This window comes from Doryrhamphus excisus, linkage group LG17 (assembly GCF_037039965.1).
Source record: "Doryrhamphus excisus strain RoL-2023G ecotype Guam linkage group LG17, RoL_Dexc_Guam_v1.1, whole genome shotgun sequence".
In the NCBI taxonomy this organism is placed as follows: domain Eukaryota; kingdom Metazoa; phylum Chordata; class Actinopteri; order Syngnathiformes; family Syngnathidae; genus Doryrhamphus; species Doryrhamphus excisus.
In genome coordinates this window covers 14,328,488-14,356,378 of record NC_136373.1, presented here as the reverse complement: position 1 = coordinate 14,356,378, position 27,891 = coordinate 14,328,488, and the positions used below count along the sequence as shown (strand labels likewise).

The window sequence follows — 27,891 nt, the reverse complement described above, 5'->3', positions numbered from 1 at the left end:
TAGAAGAGAAACTACCTGGAAGCTACGTATGACCTGTGGACCACCGCAACTGAAATAAGGAGCAGTAGAAGATCCGACTATGTTCCCAGAGTGCTCCAAAAGTCCGGAACATTCTTCCGTCTGGCTGCCATTTAAAGATTTAGCAGAGAGATCAGACAGGGGAGGGAGTTGCACCATCTCCACTTTTACCATAGGAACCAGAGAGGACTTGAAAACTATAGGTTCTTCCTGATCACATGACCTCTCCACTGGAATATTTGCAGAGTGGTCCACAGTGGGAGTGGACAGGTTGGAAAAGTCCAACGTGACGATGGTTTCCTCATGCGAAGGTTTCGCCTCTGAACCATTGCAGAGTGGACTAATGTTCACACACTAAAAAAAAAAAAAAAAAGGGAGGGGGGGGGGTACATTTAAGTTGGTACCATGGCGTACTCATCCTTTTCATAAGGTACAGTTACAAGGTAATGGATGGACTGTACAGCAGGTTCATCAATCTGTGGTCACATTCATACTCAAACCAAATTACTGTTGACACAGAAAACCCCTTTCTAAAGTTGCTATTATATTTCTTAATAATAAACTACTATGTTGTGCTGCTTAATTAATTAATACTTTGTTCTATCACACTAATATAGCCATTTAATTCCTGTGTTAGTTGTAGAGATAAAAATACCGTATTTTCTGGACTATAAGTCGCTCCAAAATACATAATTAGGTAGAAAAACATATATAAGTCGCACTGGAGTATAAGTCGCATTTTTTGCAGGTAATTTATTTTACAAACTACCAAAACAGTTCTAACAATAAAAGAATAGAGAACAGGCTGAATATGTGTAAGATATGCTAACAATGGTTATTCAGCTACACAAAAAAATAAACATGAACAGAAAAGGTGTCCAGTGTTTATGTAACATAAACACTTTTTTCATTTATAAGTCGCTCTGGAGTATAAGTCGCAGGAACAGCCAACCTATGAAAAAAAAGTGTGACTTATAGTCCGAAAAAAACAGTACTTACATTTTACAAAAAGTAATTTACCGGATTTTCGCTACGGAGTAAAAGTCGCACAAGGCCAAAAATGCATAATTAGGGAGAAAAAAAAACATACATAAGTCGCACTGGAGTATAAGTCGCATTTTTGTGGGTAATTTATTTTACAAACTACTTAACCAAAACATTACATCCTCTTGGAAGGCAAGTTCTAACATTAATAAAAGAATAAAGAACAGGCTGAATAGGTGTAAGATATGCTAACACAATGGTTATTAGCTACACAAAAAATAAACATGAACAGAAAAGTATGTAACATAAACACTTTTTTCATTTATAAGTCGCTCTGGAGTATAAGTCGCAGGAACAGCCAACCTATGAAAAAAAGTGCGACTTATAGTCCGGAAAATACCGTATTTTGTTTATCTATACAACTAACACAGGAATTAAATGGCTTTATTAGTGTGATAGGACAAAATATTAATTAATTAAGCAGCAGTCACACTGGACTATATGTATAATTTAATAATAATTAAATTTTATAATACTAATATTAATATAAATATATAAGTAATATAAATATATATTCAATATAAATATTAATATTATTTAATTGAAATACTAATATTAATATTATTTAATATAAATGTATTTGTATAGAAATATTAATACTAATATTATTTAATAAAAATGTATTTTTTATATATTATATATATATATATATATATTTATATACATAAAATCAGACATTTCATCCTAAAAGGAAAGTTATAATAATAATAAAATGGAGAATAGGCTAAGTAGACATCTGCAAATGTAATGTGAATAGGTGATATGTTAATGTAACATCGCTATTATCAGTTATTCAGATAAATATAGACTAAACAACATAACTAGTTTAACCTGTAGCTTATCATCTGCAGAATTTTCTATTTTGTGTTCTGTTTTTCATAAATTGATGTTTAGATATGAATGGTTCAATGGTACATGAGTGACAGGAGTAGCAGATACTGGCACACAAGCCTAAATCGCCTTCTCACGGCTGTCAGTGTAAAAAAAAAAACAAAAAAAAAAAACAGTATATCTGTAAGTCGCAGAACAAGCCAAACCATAATTAAAAAAAAAAAAAAAAGTCCGGAAAATACAGTACTCAAAATTCAAAATGCATGAATCCACAACCATTGAAGCGTATATGGAATGCCTTTATTCTTTGGTCATGCAACAGGACCGGTGCAGTTGTTATATTACTGCCTTGCCCATTATTGTGAAGGACTAGTATGTTGTAAAATGTAGCTGCCTCGCGCATTCGCATCACAGTAATTATGCACTGTGACAAATATTTTGACACCAAACATGTAGAATATTGTACCATGGCTCAAAGATTAAATACAGTTATTCCCTCCAAAGATCTTAAAAACACTCGACAATACAAACTGACACTCACAATGTGTATAAAAGTATGTAAAAGGGATGCAGACAGAGAATAGAAGACCTGTTGAAATGTGTTACTATGTCACATATAAATAATGAGTCCGATAGAAATCAGAGAAAAATGCAGAAGAAAGAGTGGTGGGTTCGATTCCAGTGCTAACTTGAGTCTTGAGAATGAGTCTGTTTTGGGGAAATGGTACGGTGTCAGGAAATGGAAAAAGGTGACAGTCTTATTCCAGAGAGGATACAGAGGGGGGAGAAAAAATGGTGGCTTCTCAGGTGGAGCGGAGGATGGGGGGAAAAAAAATGAAGAAAGCTACAGTGATGTCGGAGAAGAGAAAGCGAGAGACTGATTGATGGCAAAGGTGATTGGGTGCTGTCTCCGCAGGTCACACTCACACCTGTGTGGGACTTCCACAAGAGTCCAGAAGGCCCCTCAGCTGCGTTTGGAGTAGAAGTCTAGCAGGGGGCCGCGCGGGAGGCGGGTGACAAACTGAAGGGGGGGGGGGGGGTTGGGGAGCAGGGGAGAGAGATGAGAGGGAGGAATTTTGATGGTAATTGAACTTGTAAAAAAATATAGGTATGTATTTATAAATGTGAAATTTAGATCATCATTAATGACAAGTGTTATTATTAACTATTAACCCTCCTCTTGTGTTTTAACTGACCCGTTTTACATTTTAATGCATAAAAAGAATCACATAACAAATATTTATTGCATCAAGGTTTTTTGACTTCATCAGGAAACTCTATTTCAACAAAATAAAACCAAAAAAATTATTTTTACTACATTTTAAAATGGTCTGAAAATTTAGATTATGACCACTGTATTGTTAGGGTCGGTTATAATAATATGACTATAAAGCAATATTTTTGAGCCAAAACTGAAATCATAAGTGTACAATTAATTAGCAACCAGCTCCTCTTCTCATCATGTAAGCTTCAGGGGATTCTCATATTGTTGCTGAAAACAATAACTTTTTCTACCTTTTCTTGACATTAATATATATGGGTCAAAATTGACCCGAACACCATAGATGTTTCTTTAGTGATTAATACTAAAATGAGAAAATAAATAAAACTAATTGATTTAAGAGATATGTTCTATAGTCCTCAGTAATAGCCATGTAACAAAACAACCTTCAATTTATTAATATGATTCTTTTGAGGTTCATTTTACCAAATTAATTGGAAATTAAAATTGAGGAGTATAGTGACAAAAAAAGGCCTAAATGCCCACATTAAAAGTATTAAAATCAATTTTTTTTAATTAAAATTGAGGGGTATAGTGACAAAAAAGGCCTACATGCTCACACCAAAAGTATTAAAACCAATATTTTTGGAAATTCAAATCAAGGGGTATAGTGACAAAAAATGGCCTACATGCCCACACCAAAAATATTAAAACCAATATTTTTGGAAATTAAAATTTAGGGGGAGGTGACAAAAAATGTCCTACATGCCCACACCAAAAATATTAAAACCAATATTTTGGGAAATTAAAATTGAGGAGTATAGTGACAAAAAAAGGCCTACATGCCCACAACAAAAGTATTATAAGCAATATTTTTGGAAATTAAAATTGAGGGGTATAGTGACAAAAAATGGCCTACATGCCCACACCAAAAATATTAAAACCAATATTTTTGGAAATTGAAATCGAGGGGTATAGTGACAAAAAATGGCCTACATGCCCACACCAAAACTATTATAAGCAATATTTTTGGAAATTGAAATCGAGGGGTATAGTGACAAAAAATCGCCTACATGCCCACACAAAAAGTATTAAAACCAATATTTTTGGAAATTAAAATTGAGGGGTATAGTAACAAAAAAAGGCCTACATGCCCACACCAAAAATATTAAAACCAATATTTTTGGAAATTAAAATTTAGGGGGAGGTGACAAAAAATGTCCTACATGCCCACACCAAAAATATTAAAACCAATATTTTGGGAAATTAAAATTGAGGAGTATAGTGACAAAAAAAGGCCTACATGCCCACAACAAAAGTATTATAAGCAATATTTTTGGAAATTGAAATCGAGGGGTATAGTGACAAAAAATGGCCTACATGCCCACACCAAAAATATTAAAACCAATATTTTTGGAAATTGAAATCGAGGGGTATAGTGACAAAAAATCGCCTACATGCCCACACCAAAAGTATTAAAACCAATATTTTTGGAAATTAAAATTGAGGAGTATAGTGACAAAAAAGGCCTACATGCCCAAACGAAAAGTATTAAAACCAATATTTTTGGAAATTAAAATTGAGGGGTATAGTGACAAAAAATGGCCTAAATGCCCACACCAAAAATATTAAAACCAATATTTTTTCTTAATTAAAATTGAGGTGTATAGTGACAAAAAAAAGGCCTACATGCCCACACCAAAAGTATTAAAACCAATATTTTCATGTATGAGGAAGCCTATTAAGGTACCCAAGACATGAGAAGCAAATTTGATGGTAACTTATTATTTTTAGTGTATATTATAGCTGATTCAATACATGGGTCAAAACCGACTTGTTAACATAAAAGATGATACCAGAAAGCTAACACAAGAGGAAGGTTAATGATTTGTTTTCCAGTTAAATATGCTAAAAATGAGCGTTATGTAATTTAATCTGGCTATATTTATCCTAATTCCCCTGCTCATTGCAGATTTTTGATTGTTCAGTACAACAGATGGAGTGGGACAATTTCATGTTATAAAAACAGAACACACATTTAAAAAAAAAAAAAAAAAAGGTGTCCAACATGAAAATCCATCTGTGAGACTATATATCGAGGATATGACTCCATATCACATTAATGCAAGATGTGATGCGGGATTAGCATTTATTCTCGCAATGGGTTTGGTTCTATTGCTGACCTTGTCTCTTGTACAGGTTGATGTTTGGAAGAAAGCAGCGGTGAAATGAAAAGTGGGAGGAAAGAGTGCAAAGCAAACACATTAAAGCAAAAAATAAATAAATAACTAAAAGTATGATGAAGGAGGGATAGAAGAGAGCGGGAGAGGTCAAGTCTGCGTGCAGTTAGGGGGGGTCATTCATCTGTCATCATGCGATGCAAACATGTCAGAAGCATGTGAGTGGACGCCCGCCGTGTCATCCACATCAGACTTTTTTTTGTTGTTTTTTTATGAGTGAAGACACAGAAGTGCAGAGCCTATTCCAGTGATTTTCAACAACTCTGCCGCGGCACACAGAAATCGTCAGGTGTGCCGTGAGGAATTATTCAATATCACTTTTTTTTTTAAATGAACATGTATTAATAATTTTCTGCAAATATGATGTCATTGTCGCGTGTCATTGGTGCAAAGACTGGCAGAGCAATGCGATATTCGTTGGTGTGGCAACACGTAGCTGATTGCCTCGTTCCTATTAATATACTTAGCAGGGCTCTACATTAAAAACAAAAATGACTTGCCCATGGGGAATCCTTAAGGTGAGAACTACTTGCCCGAACTTGCCCCATGTAAAATGAAAAGACTGCCATAATGATATCATATATCAATATATGAAGAGCTTGCAACCAAAAGGCGCTAAATCCAATTTTCACTAAGTTGCATGTTTTTCATGACTTTAATAGACCTCTGTCATGTGTATCCAAATCACATATTTTGGTCTTGAAATCATTTTTAAAAATATGAAAAAAAGTGATATGAAATTTATGCTTTCAACCAAAAGGCGCTATTTCCATTTCAGATTTCAACCAAAAGGAGCTAAATCCCTTTCTTTATTATTTATTCTGATTGGCCCAAGTTTCCCATCTATTGATAATCTGACCAATCAGAGAGGAGAATACAATTGGCACTGCACATACAGAAAGCCAGTATCAGTGCGCATCCTGTTTTGTTTGTGTACATTAAGTACATGTATCATAGTTACAGTATGTTATGCAATTCAGGAGAACACAAATTGTGTTTTTACAGTATTCTGTAACATGGAAGTTTTTTTTACGCCATAAAAGGCATGTCTCTACCTTGACACCTCCAACTTTCATGAAAAACATTATTTTACTTGTACTAAAAAACATACAATGTAAAGAGTTTGCAATGAGATGATTTTTGTCACTGTCACCTTCATGGTGCTTTTAATAAAATTTTTATTAATTTAATTAATAATAATTATTTTGTAATGTATGTTGAGAATGGCTTCTGTGTTGTAATTATTTTATTAGCATAGCACATTAAAGCACCTTACATTCTTTTACAACAATGCCATTGAAGAAGTTAAAGGTGACTTCAAATTTATTTCAGCCAAAAGGCGCTAAATCCGAAAAAAAAATTAATTTAAAAAAATATATAAAATACATGGTGTGTGCAGGATTTTTATAGCATGCATTTTTATGACCTATATTGATAGCTCTTTCATTTGCAATATAGACTTGATGACCAAATAGATTGATATGTGCGTACTTAAAAATCATTGATTTTCTCAAAATCAGTCAAAATGGATTTAGCGCCTTTTGGTTGCAAGCTCTTCATATGATGATAATTCATCAGATAAATAGTACTGACGCGTTGTGGAGATGTATGTTAACATGGCATGCCACTTTATTTATAAGTTGTGCATCACAATGAAATAGTAATACTAATAAAATACTTGTTTAGGAGACACTGTTTCATCAGTTTTTGTTGTTTTTTCCTTCAGAAGTTGTTGAAGAATTAGACCATGTTGGCAGGGACGCCATGATAGATGTTTTCGTAGTCAAAACAATCACTGATTGCGTTGATCGCGAACAAAAACGGGTGTGGGTAAAACGCGGACTGCGGACCGCAGTCTAAATAAACGATTCTGATTGGTCCATTTCAAGATTTGCAAGGATTGGTTTGCAAAATTACGTCCGTGTTTTACCAACACCCAACAAGAACCGCTTAAAAAAAAAACAAAGTGCACTTGCCCAACGGGAATATCACTGATTGGATTTACTTGCCCCAATTTTGTTTTAACTTGCCCCGGGCCATCGGTACATCGTTATCGTCGAGCCCTGCTTAGTGATGCATGTGCAAGGTAGCGGTGACATTTTGGAACATTGTTGGTTAAATTTGTATGCGGATCAAAAGGATCTGCTGTGACCGAGTCCGTAATCAAGGAAAAAGCTGGAAGAAGCAAATAATGTTGGTTATTGAGTGTGCCGCAAATTTTTTCCAATGTAAAAAAAAAACGTGCCGTGGCTGAAAAACACTGGCCAATTCAACCGGTCCAGCTCCATTTTTTTTTTTTTTTTTCATACGCATGCGTGTGTGTCGCATATAACATGCCGGGTATGAGCATGCACCACACGCAGTTACCGTTAAACAAACAAACAATCAAAGAAGCAACTTGGAAGTCGTTTTAGTCGAATGATCTTATGAAAGTCATCCAAAAAAAAAAAAGCGCACACAATCCAGTGATGCTTTTCCAAACACGCAACAACAAACCTTATGAACAATCTGATGATTGACACATGCGTGTATATATTTTTGCATCGAGTTTGAAGGGGTTTATAATCTATGATCATGTCTGCTTCCGTGTTTTTTTTTTGCTGTGACAAAACTTACCCCATCTGCACCTGGTTGACCATTGACACCCACGGAGCGTAACGGGGAGTGCGTGGACAGACGCTTGTCCCACTCGCTGGGCCTGGATTCTGGGACGGCTTCCATGAAGTTCCTCTTCAGCTCACTGATACTGGCGTGATGCCTCAGAAGGTCCTCCTGGGGCTTATCAAACTCCTACATTTGGAAAAGGCCAGGAGGGGAAGAGAGAGGGAGGAACGGGAGTAAAGTGGAGGTGTAGATAGGATCAAAAAAAAAATATATATTGGGAGGGGGTGGGACAAAGTGAGGAAGGGAATCGGAATATTTAAAATAGGACATAATGAAAGGAGAGGAAAGAAAAAAAGTAGAACGGTTATTAAAAATGTTGGCTAAATATGAGCCTAAATATGATTAAATAAGCAAAAGCAGAGTTAGAGATTCTAGTTGACCACAAATGACATGGGCCATATATTAAATATTAAAAATTACTGAGAACTCAGAGACTCATTGGAACGTCACCAAAGTTCTCCGATTTGTTTGATTTATGATATTCCAAAGCCATGATTTGATGATTAGTTGATTATGCCATAAAAGTATATATATATATATATATATATATATATATATATATATATAGCATGATGCTTGCAAATCAACAAGCAAGTGAATAAAAATAAAAGTCATAATACAAATAGCGGGAAAAAAAAGCACAACAAACCTGTTTGAATTCAGCACAAAAAACACATAATATTGAACAGCGATGCCAAAAAGCAACTTAATGTTAAATGTCATCAAATACATATTCTTATAGTATAATTATTCACAATTTCTGTTGCTTGTTTTTTTTATTGCAAAATTCTTTCAGTGCATTGAGAGCAAATTAGAAAATTAGATGGGAGTATAAAATGATAAGAAGCAGAAAAGCGGAACAGGAGAATACTGATGATCTAAAAAGATTATAGAATAAATATGCAGGGAGGTAAGGATAGTTATATTCATATTGGACCGGTCGCCAGCCAATCACAGGGCACATATAGACAAACAACCATTCACACTCACATTCATACCTATGGACAATTTGGAGTCGCCAATTAAAGTACCCTTCAAGTGCCTCATTCTTGTTAGGGCTTATTAGAGCCCTGTAGATGACATAACACCCCTATAGTCACCTTAACACCCAAATTACCCAGTATGACATTCATTCATTTTCTGCAGCTTATCCTCACAGGGTCGCAAGGGGTGCTGGAGCCTATCCCAGCTGTCTTCGGGCGAGAGGCGGGGTACACCCTGGACTGGTCGTGAGCCAATCACAGGGCACATATAGACAAACAACCATTCACACTCACATTCATAGCTATGGACAATTTGGAGTCGCTAATTAACCTACCCTTCAAGTGCCTCATTCTTGTTAGGGCTTATTAGAGCCCTGTAGATGACATAACACCCCTATAGTCACCTTAACACCCAAATTACCCAGTATGACATTCATTCATTTTCTACTGCTTATCCTCACAAGGGTTGCAGGGGGTGCTGGAGCCTATCCCAGCTGTTTTCGGGCAAGAGGCGGAATACACCCTGGACTGGTCGCCAGCCAATCACAGGGCACATATAGACAAACAACCATTCACACTCACATTCATACCTATGGACAATTTGGAGTCGCCAATTAACCTACCCTTCAACTGCCTCATTCTTGTTAGGGCTTATTAGAGCCCTGTAGATGACATAACACCCCTATAGTCACCTCAACACCCAAATTACCCAGTATGACATTCATTCATTTTTTACTGCTTATCCTCACGAGGGTCGCAGGGGGTGCTGGAGCCTATCCCAGCTGTCTTACCCCTGGACTGGTCGCCAGCCAATCACAGGGCACATATAGACAAACAACCATTCACACTCACATTCATACCTATGGACAATTTGGAGTCGCCAATTAACCTAGCATGTTTTTGGAGGAATGTGGGAGGAAACCGGAGTAGCCGGAGAAAACCCACGCATGCACGGGGAGAACATGCAAACCCCACACAGAGATGGCCGATGGTCTGCGCGCTAACCACTAGACCACCGTGCCGCCCCGGGATAGTTCTATGACTTTGAAAAACACACTCAGTGTAAGTATCAAGAACAACTGTCACATTGGTATTGGTCTTCATTTTCAACAGCACTCTCCTGAGATAAGTGGATTAAAGCCGCCATAAAAAGTGATCTATATATCCAATTTAGAGAAGGCGATGCGAGTTCGAAAATAGTCATGCAAGCGTGATATGAATCAGCAGCCAATCAGTGCGCCAAAGAGCAAGAAAAACACAGCAAGAGACTGACATCTCCGGCAGAGAGATACAAACCTCCAACATTAAAAGGCTATGTCTGATATAAATTGAGTCTCCCTCAATTTTCTTAGCTCTTTTCTGTGAAAAATGAACAGAAAAAAAAAAGGGGGGGGGGGGGTGAGTGTCAGGGTGTCAGTTTCAGTGCGTGTTAGCAGCTAATTGCTGCACCTCAGACATGCACAGTAGAAAGTTGATAGAAACGTTTATTACAAAATGGTTGGACTAAAAATCAAAGTTTCAGTATTTTAGTTTGAAGTTAAATTATGAAACAAGGACGCTAGTTGTGATAAGATACTGCAGTAGTTATTATGATGTACACACGTCAGTAAAGTCAACAGTACATATACTAATCATGCATGTGCATTTCAGGGTTATAACAGCATGCAACGAGGAAATAAATGTTAATAAATGACTAATGAGTGTAAAATCTTATGATTATACAGTAAACCTCGGATATATCGAATTCAATTGTTCCCACTGGTTTTGTCCGATATAAGAGAAATCCGTTATATGCGTATACCGTAAAATGTCCGTTTTATATGCGTAAATCGGATTTTATCCGTTATAAAAAGGCACTTCCTTGACTATGTTTCCAATGTACCTGGACGTGCAGGCAACGCTGCAAATGACGTCGTATAGCGGCCTGTCACGATTCGGCAAATCGGAGCGCCACGATGCGGCCATCCGATATATGCGAGGGAAATTTAATGGAAATGCATTGGAACGGGACTGGAGATTTTGTCCGAAATAGGCGAAATCCGTTATAAAAAATCTGATATATGAAATGAATTTTTATTGGAAATGCATTACAGAAAAATCGGTTCTTTTTTTATCTGTCCGTTGTGAGCGACTTTCCGATATATCCGAGGTTTACTGTACTAAAAGGCTAAGCTAGCAAATAATAGATTAAGATATGCCTTTATTCGTCCCTCAGTGGGGAAATTTGAGTACAGAGTCAGTTAAGCAGTACAAAATACACAATATAGAAAAATAAACAATATAAACAACCCAAGTATTAACAAAAATCAACAGTTTTTCCCAGAGTATGTAGATAATATGAAACGAGGTGAGATATAATAATAATAATAATAATAATACTCTGTACCCGTTGCTACGTCATTTAAACTGCGTATACCTTGAACTTAATATAGCCTAGCTACTGTATATGGAAGCAAATGATAAAATGATGGAATTAGTCATCATCATTAAAATGGAGAAATGACTGCAGAGGACACACAAAGCTACGACTCTGACCTTTCGTAATTGCACCACTTCCTTACTCGCCACCTCAAACTAGGATGAGAGAGGGAGACGTGTTAGCATATCCCGCCCGTTTCCGGGGGGCCGAGGGTGTTTGACACTAACCTGAATGTCCCCATTGATGGAAGGGGTCAGTGAGGAGTCTAGAGATCTGTGGTCCCGCCACGCCGCTGACTACAGCAGCAAGAGACACGGTTCAGGGAACAATCTGTGTTTTGGGTGCTTTGAGTATTGACTAAAAGATGATTTACCACCAAATAAAAATAAGGCACCAGTTTTTCCAAATGAGCTCATACTAAAAATGACAGCTTTATGAGAAAGGAAACAGTAAAATATAAAGCCAAAATAAATAGCAGTCTTAGTAGAGAAACCCAGACTTCCCAGTCCCCGGCCACCAAGGTGTTCCCAGGCCAGTCGTGAGACATAATCCCTCCAGTGTGACCTAGGTCTGCCCCTGGGATTTTTCCCGACTGGGCATGCCCAGAACACCTCACCAGGGAGGTGTCCGGGAGGCATCCGGACCCCAAAGCTCATGACCATAGGTGAGAGTGGGAAAATCGACCGGAAAATTGAGAGTTTTGCCTTCCGGCTCAGCTCTCTTTTCACCACGACGGTCCGGTACAGTGACCGCATTACTGCCGAGGCTGCACCGATCCGTTTGTTGACCTCACGCTCCCACTTTCCAAGACCCCGGAAATACTTGAACTCCTCCTCGTTCCCAAACCCGCAGGGCGCACTCCACCCTTTTTCCGACTGAGAACCATGGCCTCTGATTTGGAGGTACTGAGTCTCATCCCAGACGCTTCACACTCAGATGCAAACCGTTCCAGTAAACGCTGAAGGTCGCAGACCATAAGAGGCCCCCCGAACCGGACTCCCTCAACACCTTGGCTGCGCCTAGAAATTCTGTCCAGCCTTGGCGGAGGCCAACGTTTACCGGAAACAGGCTAGACTTACTACTGGCAATGAGAACCAGACTCCTGCCCCGTTTGTACAAGGACCGGATAACACGTAGTAGCGCGCCACCAATCCCGTACTCACGGAGCACCCCCCCAAGGACGCTACGAGGGACACGGTCGAATGCCTTTTCCAGATCCACAAAGCACATGTAGACTGGTTGGGTTCCCTCAATCACCCTCATGAGGGTGAAGAGCTGGTTCAGTGTTCCACGACCAGGACGAAAACCACATTGGACCTCTTGTAACAAAGATTCGACTAGCGGTCGTACCCTTCTCTCTACTAAGACTGCTGCCCCCGTTGACCCGGACCCGGATAAGCGGAGGAAAATGGATAGAAAATAAATACCTTGTCTTCGGTTTTTGATGGCTCAACCGCTTCTAAAGTGACCTCCAGTGTCCTTTCTTCTTTGATGGTTGTCCTGATTGGAGTGGAGGTCTGGGGCTGTTCCAATGGTGCCATGGGGATTCCGGCCTCTGCGAGAGCAGCTTGGGAGAAGACTGGAGCGCTGACGGGACGGGTGCTCCTCTGTGTGACCACCACTGAACAAAACAGACAAATCGGAAGGTATAATGGTTACAAAAACATGTCATAACCATAATTATCACCATAAGTACCACACAGAATTCGCAAAATGCCAGAAAAACAAGAAATCGCAAGCTTCCGAGAAGAGAGCGCATATTCTTTACCTTGTATTCTCCCTCACGGACTTCTCAAAGTAGATCACAAGTAAATAACCAGCAAGTTGAAAGAATGTTAGAAAGCTCAACTTGACTGAAGCAATGAGGAAATATGAAGCAATATTTCTTCAATCTGCAAAACAACGTGCAGTCGAGAACGGACAAGCGCTGTGATCAACCATCATCCATCTTGACTTGATGTTAATAAGCGTCAAAGAAAGCAGGAAAAATGGCCAAAAAAAAAATAAATCAATCCCAAAACAGGCAGACTACCTGACTTTCTGGGGCCAGTGTCTAGTAGAAGAAACCAATCGTCATCAACGCGAGTGTTTTTGAGGCGAGGTCTTTCTTCCAGGATCTGTTTCTCAAACTGTGGCCTTGTCTCAAAAACAGGAATCCTCGTTTTGATCTCAGCAGTTCTTGGAACTTCTGCCAGGGGTCGGATGGACTCAGGGACAGCAACTAATAATAATTCATTTCACACAATATCATGAAATACATTAGAAATGTAAGCAAACCTAACCTCCATTAACCCTCCTCTTGTGTTAGGGTCGGCATTGACCTGTTTTACATTTTAATGCATAAAAAAATCACATAAAAAATATTTATTGCATCAAGGCTTTTTGACTTTGTCAGGAAACTCTTAACTTTTAACAAAATAAAACCAAAAAAATAATTTTTACTAAATTTTAAAATGGTCTGAAAATTGAAATTATGACCACTGTATTGTTAGGGTTGGTTATAATAATGACTTTATGACTATAAAGCAATATTTTGAGCCAAAATTGAAATCACAAGTGTACAATTAGCAACCAGCTCCTCTTCTCATCATGTAAGCTTCAGGGGATTCTCATTTTGTTGAAAAATGAAAACAATAACTTGTTCTACCTTTTCTTGACATTAATATATATATGGGTCAAAATTGGCCCGAACACCATAGATCATGGGTCTCAAACACGCGGCCCAAGGGCCAAATGTGGTCCGCAGGACACTCGTTTGAGGCCCCCGCCTTCATATGAAAGTTTAATGTTAGTGCGTCCCCGCGCAAGTTTGATATGGATGCTGTATGGTATCATGTACCCAGAAAAAAATTATTACGTTTGATTAATGTTCATGTTAAAGGTTAAATAACTGTTAATAGTTATCCTCCCTATCCGTGTGGAAGTGGTAAGTTTTTGGCTATTTTAAGTTTAAAGGAAATAACTTGAAGGCTACCGTTTAGTTCGCTAGCTCTCTAGTTTGCGAGTTAGCATGTGTCTCAAGACCCTGCAGTTGCGCAATGTGTTGTAAATCGGGGGTCTCAAACACGCGGCCCGCGGGCCAAACTAGTTTGAGGCCCCCGCCTTGATATGAAAGTTTAATGTTAGTGCGGCCCACGCAAGTTTGATATGGATGCTGTATGGTATCATGTACCCAGAAAAAATTATTACATTTTATTAATGTTCGTATTAAAGGTTAAATAACTGTTAATAGTTATCCTCCCTATCCGTGTGGAAGTGGTAAGTTTTTGGCTATTTAAGTTTAAAGGAAATAACTTGAAGGCTACCGTTTAGGTCACTAGCTCTCTAGTTTGTGAGTTAGCATGTGTCTCAAGACCCTGCAGTTGCGCAATGTGTTGTAAATAAAAAGAGTATAAATGTGACTATAGTCGTGTTTTGTCATGTCTACAGGGCTCTAATAATGCTTTGTTCATTTTAATCTGAAAAAAATCATTTGTCTACCCACCAACTACGTATATGTGGTTTCTTAAGTTTTTATTATTTGCCCTTTTATTATTATTATTTTATTTATTTATTACTGATTGATTGATTTTCTTTATTCTTGATTTGTTTATTTATTTTTCATCTTACTTTGTGTAGAAAAATAAAAAGTAAGATATTTCAGAACAGTGGAATGTTTTATCAGAGCTTTTCTTGTAGAAAATTGGAACCAAAGCGAAGTTTTTTAAATTTTTTTGTTTTTAATAAATGTGTTTTTTTTTTGTTTTGTTTTTTTTAAACCTGATGCGGCTCAGTCTCACCCAGACCCGAGCTCCCAAGTAAATTGAGTTTGACACCCCTGCCCTAGATGTTTCTTTAGTGATTAATACTAAAATGAGAAAATGAATAAAACTAATTGATTTAAGATATATGTTCTATAGCTCTCAGTAATAGCCAAGTAACAAAAGAACCTTCAATTTATTAATATGATTCTTAATATGATGGGTATAGTGACAAAAAAAGGCCTACATGCCCACACCAAAAGTATTAAAACCAATATTTTCATGGATGAGGAAGCAAATTTGATGGTAACTTATTATTTTTAGTGTATTTTATAGCTGATTTAATACATGGGTCAAAACCGACCCGTTAACATAAGAGATGATACCAGAACGCTAACACAAGAGGAAGGTTAAAGACTTGAAACACCAAAAATAGCTTAGGTAGGTTTTTTGTAGAATAAACGCAAATCATTGCAGACATGGTTGGACTGCCCGTCAAAATATACCTGATTTTTTCCGAGCCACATCCAGAAGAATAAACCAATCATCGTCCACCTTTCTCTCTGCCGGACGTGAGGACATCTCCTCCACAATAGTAATTCTCTGCAGTGACCTCTTCTCTATAACGGCAAAGCCTTTTGATGCCGTTACATCAGGATAGCTTCTGACAGGTTCAGGTACTACAGTAAAGTACAAATGAAAGGTGAGCTCAGGAAACTTGGCTGAAAAGTTGAAAAGATGTCTTATCTACTAATGTAATGGCATCTAAAATTAACAAATACCCGGTGCTTTTTCTGCAGCATCTAGGAGCGCAAACCAATCATCATCCACCTCTCTTGGCTGCGGTGGTTTGATCTCAACAAACTTCACTGGTGGCCTCGCATCTTCTATGTTGTATTTTGGTTTTGGTCCTTTGAGTGCCGACACATCCACAGTAGGCTCAACCACAGTAGCTAACACAGAAAGAAATGAATATTCTTGCTGTAGTTGCTGATTAGAAATAAAACTCACATAACCACGGAAGATATTTAGCATTCATATTAAGGATCGGCCGATATTTGCGTTCTTTACTTGAATCGTTATCGGCCGATAAGCGCGTGGGTTCGCCGATGTATTGAGACCTGGAATATTTGCTATTATCATTTCATATCAAAGCAGTATCGGCCACAAATATCGGCCTAAGCAAAATCAGCCATCGGCTAAGGGTGATGGGGAAAAAATCGGTATCATCATCGACCCCAAAAAAAACATATCGGTCGATCCCTAGTGTTTACATTTCAATAAATATTTGTTTAAACTTGAGACCTATAATATGTGTTATCATTATCGTTTTTTCATGTAAATTGAGGGAGCAAAAACAGTATTGGCCACAAATATCGGCCTAAGCAAAATCGGCCATCGGCTAAGAGTGATGGGGGAAAAAATCGGCCCCAAAATAAACATATTGGTCGATCCCTAGTGTTTACATTTCAATAAATATTTGCTTAAAATTGAGGCCTGGAATATTTGTTATCATTGTAATTTTTTCATGTAAATTGAGGGACCAAAAGCAGAATCGGCGACAAATATCGGCCTAAGCAAAATCGGCCATTGGCTAAGGTGTAAAATCGGTATCGGCATCGGCCCCAAATAAAACATATCGGTCGATCCCTAGTGTTTACATTTCAATAAATATTTGTTTAAACTTGAGACCTATAATATGTGTTATCATGGTCATTTTTTCACGTAAATTGAGGGAGCAAAAGCAGTATCGGCCACAAATATCGGCCATCGGCTAAGGGTGATGGGAAAAAATCGGCATCGGCCCCCCAAAAAAAAACATATTGGTCGATCCCAAGTGTTTACATTCCAATAAATATTTGTTTAAAATTGAGACCTGTAATATTTGTTATCATTATCATTTTGTCATATAAACTGAGGGAGCAAAAGCAGTATCAGTAACAATTATCGGCCTAAGCAAAATCGGCTAAGGGTGATGGGGAAAAAAATCGTTATCGGCCCCAAAAAAAACATATCAGTCGATCCCTAGTGTTTACATTTCAATAAATATTTGTTTAAACTGGAGACCTATAATATTTGTTATCATTATCATTTTTTCATTTAAATTGAGGGAGCAAAAGCAGTATCGGCAACAAATATTGGCCGTCGGCTAAGAGTGATGGGAAAAAATCGTCATCGCCCCCCCCCCCAAAAAAAAACCATTGGTCGATCCCTAGGGTTTACATTTCAATAAATATTTGTTTAAAATTGAGACCTGTAATATTTGTTATCATTATCATTTTTTCATGTGAATTGAGGGAGCAAAAACAGTATCAGCCACAAATATCGGCCTAAGCAAAATCGCCATGGGCTAAGGGTGATGGGGAAAAATTCGGCATCGGCCCCAAAAAAACATATTGGGCGATCCCAAGTGTTTACATTTCAATAAATATTTGTTTAAACTTGAGAAAAAAATCGGTATCGGCCCGAAAAAAAACATATCGGTCGATCCCTAATTCATATTTTTGAAATACATTACTCAGTACCTGATGGTACAGCGGCAGTCTTTTCTGTGATGATATCAAACAGGGCAAACCAATCATCTTCTTCTTCCCTTCCTGATGTTGGTCCAACAGGGCTCAGTCTCATTTCCGAGAAACGTGTCTCATCACGCCTGCTCTCACCAATTATCATCTTCTCCCATGTTCTACTTTCAGTGGTTAACACCTCAGTCTCAAACGGCTTCCTCACAGCCAGAGTAACTGGCAGAAGCAGACAAAGTGAGATAAGTGTTTTTATCAAGCACCACACTGTAAGTATATATCAAGTATATAGGGGCCGGAGTAAACACACATTGTATACCTAGAGGTATTCGGACTGCTTCCTCCCGAATAGCATCAAACACAACAAACCAGTCATCAATGCTTTTTGGCTGTGACTGCAATGGCGGCTGTTTCATCTGGTAAAGCCCAACCTCATCAAACGCAGGTCTAACATCCGGATAGATTTTAGCTGGCATTGGTAGAGTATCTGTTTTAGAATGAACATTTTAGTTTGGTTGGTTTACTGATGTGTGTGAAAAGTACAAAAAACGACATAAGTACCTGTTGGTACAAAGGTTCTTTCTCTGGGAAAAATGTCCAGAAGTAGAAACCAGTCATCATCTCTAGTGATGACTATTTTTTGTTCTGGTTGTGTTTTCTTAGGAGTCTTCTGCACATTTATCGGTTCTATTTCAACCTCTACTTGTTCTTCAGTCAGAGTAGAAATGCTTTTCTCTGGGTCATCATGCACAGCAACGGTCACTTGGCAAAAAAAAAAAGTTGCAAAACATTAAAAGCATTGATTTTTTTTTTATGCAATAAAAAAAGTACCATAAATCAGCAATACCTGGAGGCATAAACTGTATTACTCTGGTGGGAACATCCAGAAGTAAAAACCAGTCATCCTCTATTTCGGTTATACCCCGTGACATCATTGCGACTTCTCTTAAGCTCAGATCATCTTTCATTTCCGTTTCTTCCACTACTGCGACCTCCGAGGGTTTGTCTCTCGTTTCAAGTTCCGTCATGTCAGCCGGAGAGACGTCGTCTTTACCAGGCACGTCAAAAGCGACTATAATGAAAAGATACAAATCCTCAGATGCTACAGATGTCGAAGAGAAGCTAAAGAATACCAGCGAAGCACAAAGTGACTGCTTGCTTTTTAGTAAAGGACTTCAAGCAATACCTGGTGGCACAATCGTTGTTTCTCTGGCAACAACGTCCAGCAACACAAACCAGTCATCATTTCGCTTTTTCGCCAGCTGCTGTCGGATTTCTGGAAGACGTGTTGGCGGCCGTTCGCTTATCTCTCTCTCTTCAAGTGGAACCTCCCTAATCTCCTTGTACATTTCAACCACAGAGACTCTGAAACTCTCAGCCTCCATCAGGTCTTGTTCCGTGAAGTTAACTGACATGAGTAGAACACGGACGATCATGAGAAGAGGGTACAAGCCAGTTGAAGCGTTACGGAAAAGCAGCACACGACATTCAGCTCTACCTGGTTGGACATAGGTTGATTCTTTGGGAACTACATGCAGCAACACAAACCAGTCGTCATCTCTTTGTGGGAACTTTTCTTCCGTTATCGATGACTCTTGCGGTATTAAGATGCTTTCAACATCATATGATGTAACCTCTGCTTTTGAGGTGAAAAACACCCCCTCATCCAAATCAACAGGCTCCACTGATGTGACTGAACAAAGTAAAGAGAATGGGGTGAAAAGTTGCTCTAGCATATTGAATTTTCATGTTAACAAAATTAGCATCCATTAGGAGACAATAAGGTTTGCCCCATAGTCGTTCATTCATTCATTTTCTACCGCTTTTCCTCACGAGGGTTGCTGGAGCCTATCCCAGCTGCCTCTGTCTGTCTCGAGAGGCGGGGTACACCCTGGACTGGTGGCCAGCCAATCACAGGGCACATATAGACAAACAACCATTCACACTCACATTCATACCTATGGACAATTTGGAGTCGCTAATTAACCTAGCATGTTTTTTGGAATGTGGGAGGAAACCGGAGTACCCGGAGAAAAAAAACATGCAAACTCCAAACAGAGATGATGGAAGGTGGAATCGAACCCCGGTCTCCTAGCTGTGAGGCCTGTGCGCTAACCACTCGACCAACATGCAGCCCTTACTTTTACTCATTCACTGAAAATGTTAAGTATTTTCAAGTCACCAGGCTAAAGTCCGAGACAAGTCCTGAGTCGTTGGCGTCAAAGTCTTACAAGTCTTTGGTAATAATATTAAGTCAAGTCCAAAGTCATCAAAAGTGTGACTTGAGTCCAAATCTCATGACTCTAGTCCTGACCTGTGACCTTTTTTTAAGTTTGTTCATTCATTTATTTTCTACCGCTTATCCTCTTGAGGGTCACGGGGGTGCTGGAGCCTATCCCAGCTGTCTTCAGGAAGGAGGCGGGGTACACCCTGGACTGGTGGCCAGCCAATCACAGGGCACATATAGACAAACAACCATTCACACTCACATTCATACCTATGGACAATTTGGAGTCGCTAATTAACCAAAAGCATGTTTTTGGAATGTGGGAAAAAAACAGAGTACCCGGAGAGAAGAACATGCAAACTCCAAACAGAGATGGCCAAAGGTGGAATCGAACCCCGGTCTCCTAGCTGTGAGGCCTGTGCGCTAACCACCTCACCGCCATGCAGCCCTTACTTTTACTCATTCACTGAAAATGTCAAGCATTTTCAAGTCATCATGCTAAAGTCCGAGTCAAGTCCTGAGTCGTTGGCGTCAAAGTCTTACAAGTCTTTGGTAATAAATGGACTGGTGGCCAGCCAATCACAGGGCACATATGGACAAACAACCATTCACACTCACATTCATACCTGTGGACAATTTGGAGTCGCGAATTAACCTAGCATGTTTTTGGAATGTGGGAGGAAACTGGAGTACCCGGAGAAAAGAACATGCAAACTCCAAACAGAGATGGCTGAAGGTGGAATCGAACCCCGGTCTCCTAGCTGTGAGGCATGCGCACTAACCACTCAACCACCGTGCCACCCTGCCCCATAGTCAAAAACTTAAGAAAGTTGTTCAGTTGACAACGATATACTGTACCTGGTTTGACGACAGCCGTGTATGGTGGACGGTCAAAAAGCATGGCCCACATATCCTTTCCTTCTATTGGTTGAGATCTATTTTTAATATCAAGCATCTCAGTAACACTCTCAGGTCTGACGTCTTTTATTTCTGTCTGCACTCGAATCTCAACTAATCTCTTTTCGGACATTATCAGCTTTGCCTGGGCCTCTTTTGTAGCATTAGGCTGCTGCTGGTCAAGAAAAGCAACTCTCTTCTTGGTTCTTTCCACCCTGTGGTAGGTTACCCCTGAAGAGGGACTCATTGGTGGAGGACTAAACTTCTCCTCCACCTCGTTTTGCCACTCTTCTTCTAACTGACGTAGCTTCTCTCTCAAATTACTGTCAAACAAACTGGCATCCTTGTTTTTACTCTCCACTTCAGCCTCCTCACCCTCAGGTAAAAGTCCCTTGAGAAACACCTCCTTTATTTGCTCCTCTAATTCATCCACATCTTCTCCGTCATTACTTTTCCTCACCGCCATCACAGAATCTTTCAACACGTTCCACGTTATAGCTTCGCTTTCTTTTTGTAACTCTTCCTCTTTTAGTTTGACAACTTCCTGCTCCCCTAATTCTTCTTCTATGACTTCCTGGATGCGATCTGCCATTTCATCGACTTCTTGGAGCCTTTCTTCCAAATCCTTCACTTTCCTCAGCCTCCTTTCTAAATCTTGCATCTCTTCTAGGTTGTCCACCAACATCACCATCGTCTCTAGCTTCTCAGTGAGCTCCTTTTCTGTCAATTCTTGTTCGGTAATACACTCAATCTGTTCATCCTCCAACTGGGTCCGGGCTGCAAGGAGGGGAAGAGGCAAGGACTAGGAATCATTAAAAAGGCCAATAATGCACATGCTGTAGTAAAGTATATACATCGTCTGTTTGGGAAAATGATAACGGCACACAGAGTGACTCACACTGAAGTTTATCGACATAAAATGACAGGTTGGGGATTCGGTCAAAGACACGGAACCAGTCGTAGTGCTGTTCCTGTGCTGGTCGCAATAGCCTGTCAACAGAGCTGACGTCGGCTAAGCTGAGCTTAGCTGGAGGGTAAATAACGGAAATCAAATAATACATAACAAAAAAAATTAATGAACATCGGGTACTACAAATGCTCATACCTGGTCGTTTCACAAAATCAAAAGACGGGGAAAACGGAAAAGGAGGTTGTCGTTTGAGCAGGGCCGACCACTCATCTTCGTTTTTAGTCTGAAGTTGTGCGTCAGATGAAAGCTCCCACCATGGCCGACCACCTTCATGAGTGTTCCAGGACTGAATAAATGCCTGACCTCTGGCTGTGAAAAGATGATGATGATGATGTGATGGAGTTATGTGCGATGATGACCATCCTTCAAGGCACATGAAGAGCTTTGTGAGTCCAGTAAGTCGGAGTTAGTCAGCTCAATAGGTGCTACTTCCAAAAAGCAGAGCCAATGCTGTCATCGCAATGTGTTCTTTCAATAACAGACAATCAGCAGAAATGATTACGAAGCTATGGAACCAGGTTAAGATGCCGAGCCTGAAGCAACAACCAAACATCGGCATAACAAACATCAAGCTGCAAGCCAAAACAGAAGCCTCGACTGACTAACAGGAGCGTCAAAGTTGATATTCATATATGCAGTGACCAAAAGTACCCTGGGATCACGCCAGGCAAAGCCGAGCCAGTCACTGCGATGACGAGTTAAACATTCACGCCAAAGGTGAAAGGTCTTCCTTGTGAGAGTGTTAAAGGCGGCAAATGAGCCATGGATGGAAGCCATTAGTGAATCAATGAGTGAGGGGGAGGAAAAAGCGCAAGCAAAGCTTCAGACAATTCCAGGTACCTGGAAGTTCTAGGAAAGGGTACGGTTTGTCAGAAGTAAGTATCAGCGACCAGTCATCAACCTCAGACCTGGTTGATGCTGTGAGCGTCTGGAGAGTCTCGTCTCCAGCTGTTGGACCGAAGGAAGAGCATCTTTTACGATTCGAGGTTTGTGGAATGCGATGATGAGGCATTCAAGTGCGTACCTCCATCTAGGTTGCGGGAGAGTCGTTTGCTCGCAGAGCGTGTGAAGCGAGGGGCCGGGCGGTCGATCATGGAACTTGCTTGCCGGGTCTGGGCCTGAGTGCGCCCGCTGTATCTGAACTTGGAGCCCAAGACGAGGAAGCGACGTGACGAGGGAGCTTCTATTGTTGAAACCCTGAGAGATAGAAATATGTGTTTAATGTTCCAGCCTGGTCGATTTTCAACCACTGGCACCGCGGCACATTAGTGTACCTTGAGAAACCGTCAGGTGTCCCGTGAGGAATTATCCAATATCACTTTTTATAATTAACATTTATTAATCATCATTTGCAAATATTAGGTCAATAGTATACATCAGGGGTCTCAAGCTCAATTTACTTGGGGGCCACTGGAGCTAGGGTCTGGGCGAGACTGGGCCGCATCAGGTTTAAAAAAAAAAAAAAAAAAACGCATTATTAAAAACAGAAAAATGAATAAACTTTGCTTTGGTTTCGATTTTCTACAAGAAAAGCTCTGATAAAACATTCCACTGTTCTCAAATATCTTACTTTTTATTTTTCTTCCACATTTGGCCCACGGGCCGCGTGTTTGGGACCCCCGATTTACAACACATTGTGCAACTGCAGGGTCTTGAGACACATGCTAACTCGCAAACTAGAGAGCTAGCGACCTAAACGGTAGCCTTCAAGTTATTTCCTTTAAACTTAAATAGCCAAAAACTTACCACTTCCCCACGGATAGGGAGGATAACTATTAACAGTTACGTATTTAACCTTTAACATGAACATTAATCAAATGTAATCATTTTTTCTGGGTACATGATACCATACAGCATCCATATCAAACTTGCGGGAGCCGCACTAACATTAAACTTTCATATCAAGGCGGGGGCCTCAAACTAGTGTTCTGCGGGCCACATTTGGCCCGCTTTGAATACAATGTTGTGTAATTTTCCAAGCAACAACTGTGACCCTGAGAGGGTTCATTCTCAGGTTAGGTCGAGTGCAAGGTAGCTGGTCAAACGGACATGGAGCCAATTTCACGGATTAGGCTCCACTTAGCCAATTACACAGAGGACAGACCTAAAGACGTGTTACCAAGCAGGGAAATGACATTCAAACTGGGTAAGTTCAACTTGTTCTTACCTAAAGAAGGTGTGATGTTCAACGCAGACCTTCCACAACTTCTTCGAGGCTTTATAGTTGGGCAGTTTGAAGCCGATTGTGCTTTCATACTGCTCTTGCTGAAGGTGGAAAAAAAGAAAAAGAACGTTAGGGAAGAGTCAAAGATGGTGACATTGGGTTGATCACATTAGTCGGCCACCCAGCATGAAGCATGACATTTACCCTGAAGCAAAGTCGCATTAACACATTCTAAATCCGGTCCAGTTAAAGAATTCAATGAAGTTAAAAAAAAAATAAGAAAACAAGCCATTTATACTCTGATTAAACACACAGATTAAAGTAACTAATCCTAAATTAACTTCACTAAACGCAAAAGCAACAGGTATTGTCTTCACCCTTGCAGTTGTTTTTTGTGTTCTTTGGCAGAATCACACAAAAACTGCATCACTCATTCATTCATTTTCTACCGCTTATCCTCACGAGGGTCGCGGGGGATGCTGGAGCCTATCCCAGCTGTCTTCGGGCAAGAGGCGAGGTACAGGGAATATATAGACAAACAACCATTCACACTCACATTCATACCTATGGACAATTTGGAGTCGCTAATTAACCTACCCTTCAACTGCCTCATTCTTGTTAGGGCTTATTAGAGGCCCGTAGATGACATAACACCCCTATAGTCACCTTAACACCCAAATTACCCAGTATGACATTCATTCATTTTCGACTGCTTATCCTCATGAGGGTCGCAGGGGCTTCTGGAGCCTATCCCAGCTGTCTTCGGGGCAAGAGGCGGGGTACACCCTGGACTGGTCGCTAGCCAATCACAGGGCACATACATATAGACAAACAACCATTCACACTCACATTCATACCTATGGACAATTTGGAGTCGCTAATTAACCTACCCTTCAACTGCCTCATTCTTGTTAGGGCTTATTAGAGGCCCGTAGATGACATAACACCCCTATAGTCACCTTAACACCCAAATTACCCAATATGACATCCTGGACTGGTCGCTAGCCAATCACAGGGCACATAGAGACAAACAACCATTCACACTCACATTCATACCTATGGACAATTTGGAGTCGCTAATTAACCTAGCATGTTTTTGGAATGTGGGAGGAAACCGGAGTACCCGGAGAAAAAAAACCCACGCATGCACGGGGAGAACATGCAAACTCCACACAGAGATGGCCGAGGGTGGAATTGAACCCTGGTCTCCTAGCTGTGAGGCCTGCGCACTAACCACTCGACCGCCATGCAGCCAAAACTGCATCACTGATGTCCAAATAAATGTGCATTGGTTCATCTCAAGAAGCAGTGATAGTTTAAGAGGAAGGTTAACTGGAATGTTTTAAAATAAAATAAACAAATAAAATAGAGTATCAAGCCTGTAAACAAAATTACACAATAAATAATTTACATTAGGTATTATTATTATTATTATATATGTAGCAAATGTCTGTGAGCATGCACCATTTTGGCTGTTTTGTTCATATTTACTTTGCAGAGCAAACACCTCAGTAAGTGTATACTGTCACGACAAAGGCGGCAGTTTGTTTTTTTTAATGAATGAATGAAGTCGTTTTATTCATAAATGAATAAAAAAACTTATATTACTGTGATTTACCTCAGACGGCCTGATCTTAATAAAGAAGCTGCTGCGTTTGTAAGAGATCTTGAGAACTTTTGGCCAAGGGAAACGGTTGATTCTCAGCTTGTCCTTGTAAACCATGAGACCACTAGAGCAAACCCCCAGCGTAATGTCCACGCCGTCAAGATCCTGGAAGCACAAAGAGAGCGTGATAACAATAGCCACATTTACATGAGGAGTTTTTCTCTTTCCGAATGACCTTTCCGAAAGCAATGGTATACATGGAAAGGAATATTCCAATCGCGTGTCTCCATGCGGCGCTATAATCAACCAGAATAGTCAATGGGGCATGCCCAGTAAAACGTAAACACCAACATCACGTGATACCGACTTCCTCCAGTTTTTCTTTCACTTATTTCACGTATTCCCAGTTTTTTTTCCCTTTGTCCAGTCTTGAAATTTCGTTTCAATCAAAAACTAACTTTCCCCAGCAGTCCAGTGCCGATTGCTTGCCTCCATTTTTTTTTTTAAATCGAAGAACATCTGGAGCTGCGTGTTACGTCATATCTCAGCATTCGCTGAAAGAACGCACCCGGGAACAGGAAAAGATAAAGTTCAATCTTGTTAATATTTTATAATTAAGCTCGGCACATGTTTTATATAGATATGTATTTTCTTTTTTAATAAAACTGGACTTGTGAATGGCGTATAGAAGGGTTTAGATTCTGTTCCACAGATGGCGCTAATGCACACGAAAGCTGCTTGACAACTGCCAATAAACAACAGAAGAAGAAAAACACCACGAAGAAGAACGCAGTCTGAGTCTTTCCGTTTGAGCGGGTACAAGATACCTCAATCGGATTGGGGAAAGGAATATTCCACCCCTGGAATCCGATTATATATTAATTCGGATTGGCACTTTTCTTTCGGAATGAGGTGTATACAAAGGTTAGATTCTTTCCGTTTGAGTAAATAACCCGAATGGAATTGGAATATTTTGGTCCATGTAAACATGGCTAATGTTACAAATCCTGCATTTACAACACATATACACAAGGGGGCAGAATTTTGCACACTATGAGGTCATGGAGTTCAGTAGTAGGCTTTATCCCCCACTTACTGAGAAGCATCAGACATCGATTGTGTAATAAAATCTGGGTGTGATGGATTGATTTAATTGAAACAAATGATGTCACAGCATAAAGGATTTTTAAAATGAGTGTAAGTGGATTTATGCGGTGTACATATTTTACCTTGGCTTGGTGCAGGTCCACACCATACATTGCAAGCTTCTTGGCGTTCTCCAGAAACAACATGTCAGCTTGAGCTGGACTCATTGACCTTTCAAAAAAAAAAAAAAAATGAAAGAAAGGTGTTCAGGCATCATGAAAATGTATAACAGATCGCATTCTTTATGTCATAATAGCGTGTGGAGGCTTACCTGTATGTGCGATGCAGCTCCATCACCTTGTCCTCCAGCTCTTTGCTCTGTCCGGGAGCAAGACTGAGATCTTTAACGTAGTCGGCTCCATGGACTTCTGGGTCATATTCCCCAAGCTCTGACTGTGCCGTGTAAGAGCCCAGCAGGGACAGGGTGACAAAGGAACAGGGAAGAACTCCGCTCATGATGTCCTTCCTTAGCTGAAGACATAAGTAGTACCTGGAAAATAAGGAGGGAATATCAATATCTGCATCCTCGATACCAGCATAAGGAACATTTAAGATGAATTAACCTGGTGAGGTCTTCGGTAAGCTGTGCCGGGTCAGGAGGGTAGAACTTTATGTTGAAAGTAAACTCGTAGATAGCACCGGGAACTTGTTTGCGAATCTCCTTGGTCTGTTCCAGCCATGTCTATGTTACATATGAACATAAAACATACATTACCATAATAATACCATGTATATTTCTGGATCAAATGTCAATGGAACTTGGTTTGACAATCAAAATCTATTCATAAAAGGTGAATATTGCCACTAAGGATCGACCGATACATCGGCCGGTTGATATATCGGGCCGATATTTGTGTTTTTTTCCTTGAATCGGTATCGGCCGATACGCTCGTGGGTTCGCCGATATATTTTTCCACCGCATGATTTAGAGTCAGGCATCCGCCGGGTCAGCTTTGTGGTGCCCCAGCGGGAGAGGACCCCGCAAACGCAATGTGCGTTTAAGAAAGCTGGTATCGGCATCGGCCGCCAAAAAAAACATATCGGTCGATCCCGAGTGTTTACATTTCAATAAATATTTGTTTAAACATGAGACCTATAATATGTGTTATCATGGTCATTTTTTCATGTAAATTGAGGGATCAAAAGCAGTATCGGCCACAAATATCGGCTAAGGGTGATGGGAAAAAATCGGCATCGG

At 39.8% G+C, this 27,891-nt stretch overlaps 1 protein-coding gene across 10 annotated transcripts in view; it reads right to left on the bottom strand.

Annotated features, from left to right (window-relative positions):
* LOC131137133 (uncharacterized) overlaps nucleotides 1-27,891 on the bottom strand; it is a 51,048-nt gene that overhangs the window by 3,766 nt on the left and 19,391 nt on the right. For 3 of the 10 annotated variants that reach the window (XM_078798078.1, XM_078798079.1, XM_078798074.1), the window contains exons 5-28: nucleotides 27,257-27,375; nucleotides 26,965-27,183; nucleotides 26,777-26,864; nucleotides 25,560-25,712; nucleotides 23,945-24,042; nucleotides 22,802-22,974; nucleotides 22,618-22,725; nucleotides 21,706-22,086; nucleotides 20,769-21,584; nucleotides 19,182-19,376; nucleotides 18,870-19,091; nucleotides 18,531-18,755; nucleotides 18,245-18,445; nucleotides 18,003-18,170; nucleotides 17,687-17,902; nucleotides 15,944-16,114; nucleotides 15,668-15,841; nucleotides 13,454-13,642; nucleotides 12,849-13,042; nucleotides 11,649-11,717; nucleotides 11,538-11,576; nucleotides 10,299-10,361; nucleotides 7,972-8,145; nucleotides 16-372 (exon numbers count right to left, since the gene is read on the bottom strand). In XM_078798078.1, coding sequence (XP_078654204.1) covers nucleotides 16-372; nucleotides 7,972-8,145; nucleotides 10,299-10,361; nucleotides 11,538-11,576; nucleotides 11,649-11,717; nucleotides 12,849-13,042; nucleotides 13,454-13,642; nucleotides 15,668-15,841; nucleotides 15,944-16,114; nucleotides 17,687-17,902; nucleotides 18,003-18,170; nucleotides 18,245-18,445; nucleotides 18,531-18,755; nucleotides 18,870-19,091; nucleotides 19,182-19,376; nucleotides 20,769-21,584; nucleotides 21,706-22,086; nucleotides 22,618-22,725; nucleotides 22,802-22,974; nucleotides 23,945-24,042; nucleotides 25,560-25,712; nucleotides 26,777-26,864; nucleotides 26,965-27,183; nucleotides 27,257-27,375 — 4,812 coding nt within the window. Of the gene's footprint in view, nucleotides 1-15; nucleotides 373-2,175; nucleotides 2,915-7,971; nucleotides 8,146-10,298; nucleotides 10,362-11,537; nucleotides 11,577-11,648; nucleotides 11,718-12,848; nucleotides 13,043-13,293; nucleotides 13,314-13,453; nucleotides 13,643-15,667; nucleotides 15,842-15,943; nucleotides 16,115-17,686; nucleotides 17,903-18,002; nucleotides 18,171-18,244; nucleotides 18,446-18,530; nucleotides 18,756-18,869; nucleotides 19,092-19,181; nucleotides 19,377-20,768; nucleotides 21,585-21,705; nucleotides 22,087-22,617; nucleotides 22,726-22,801; nucleotides 22,975-23,944; nucleotides 24,043-25,559; nucleotides 25,713-26,776; nucleotides 26,865-26,964; nucleotides 27,184-27,256; nucleotides 27,376-27,891 lie in introns of those variants that run through there. The other 7 variants (XM_078798080.1, XM_078798081.1, XM_078798075.1 and 4 more) reach the window with 6 other exon arrangements.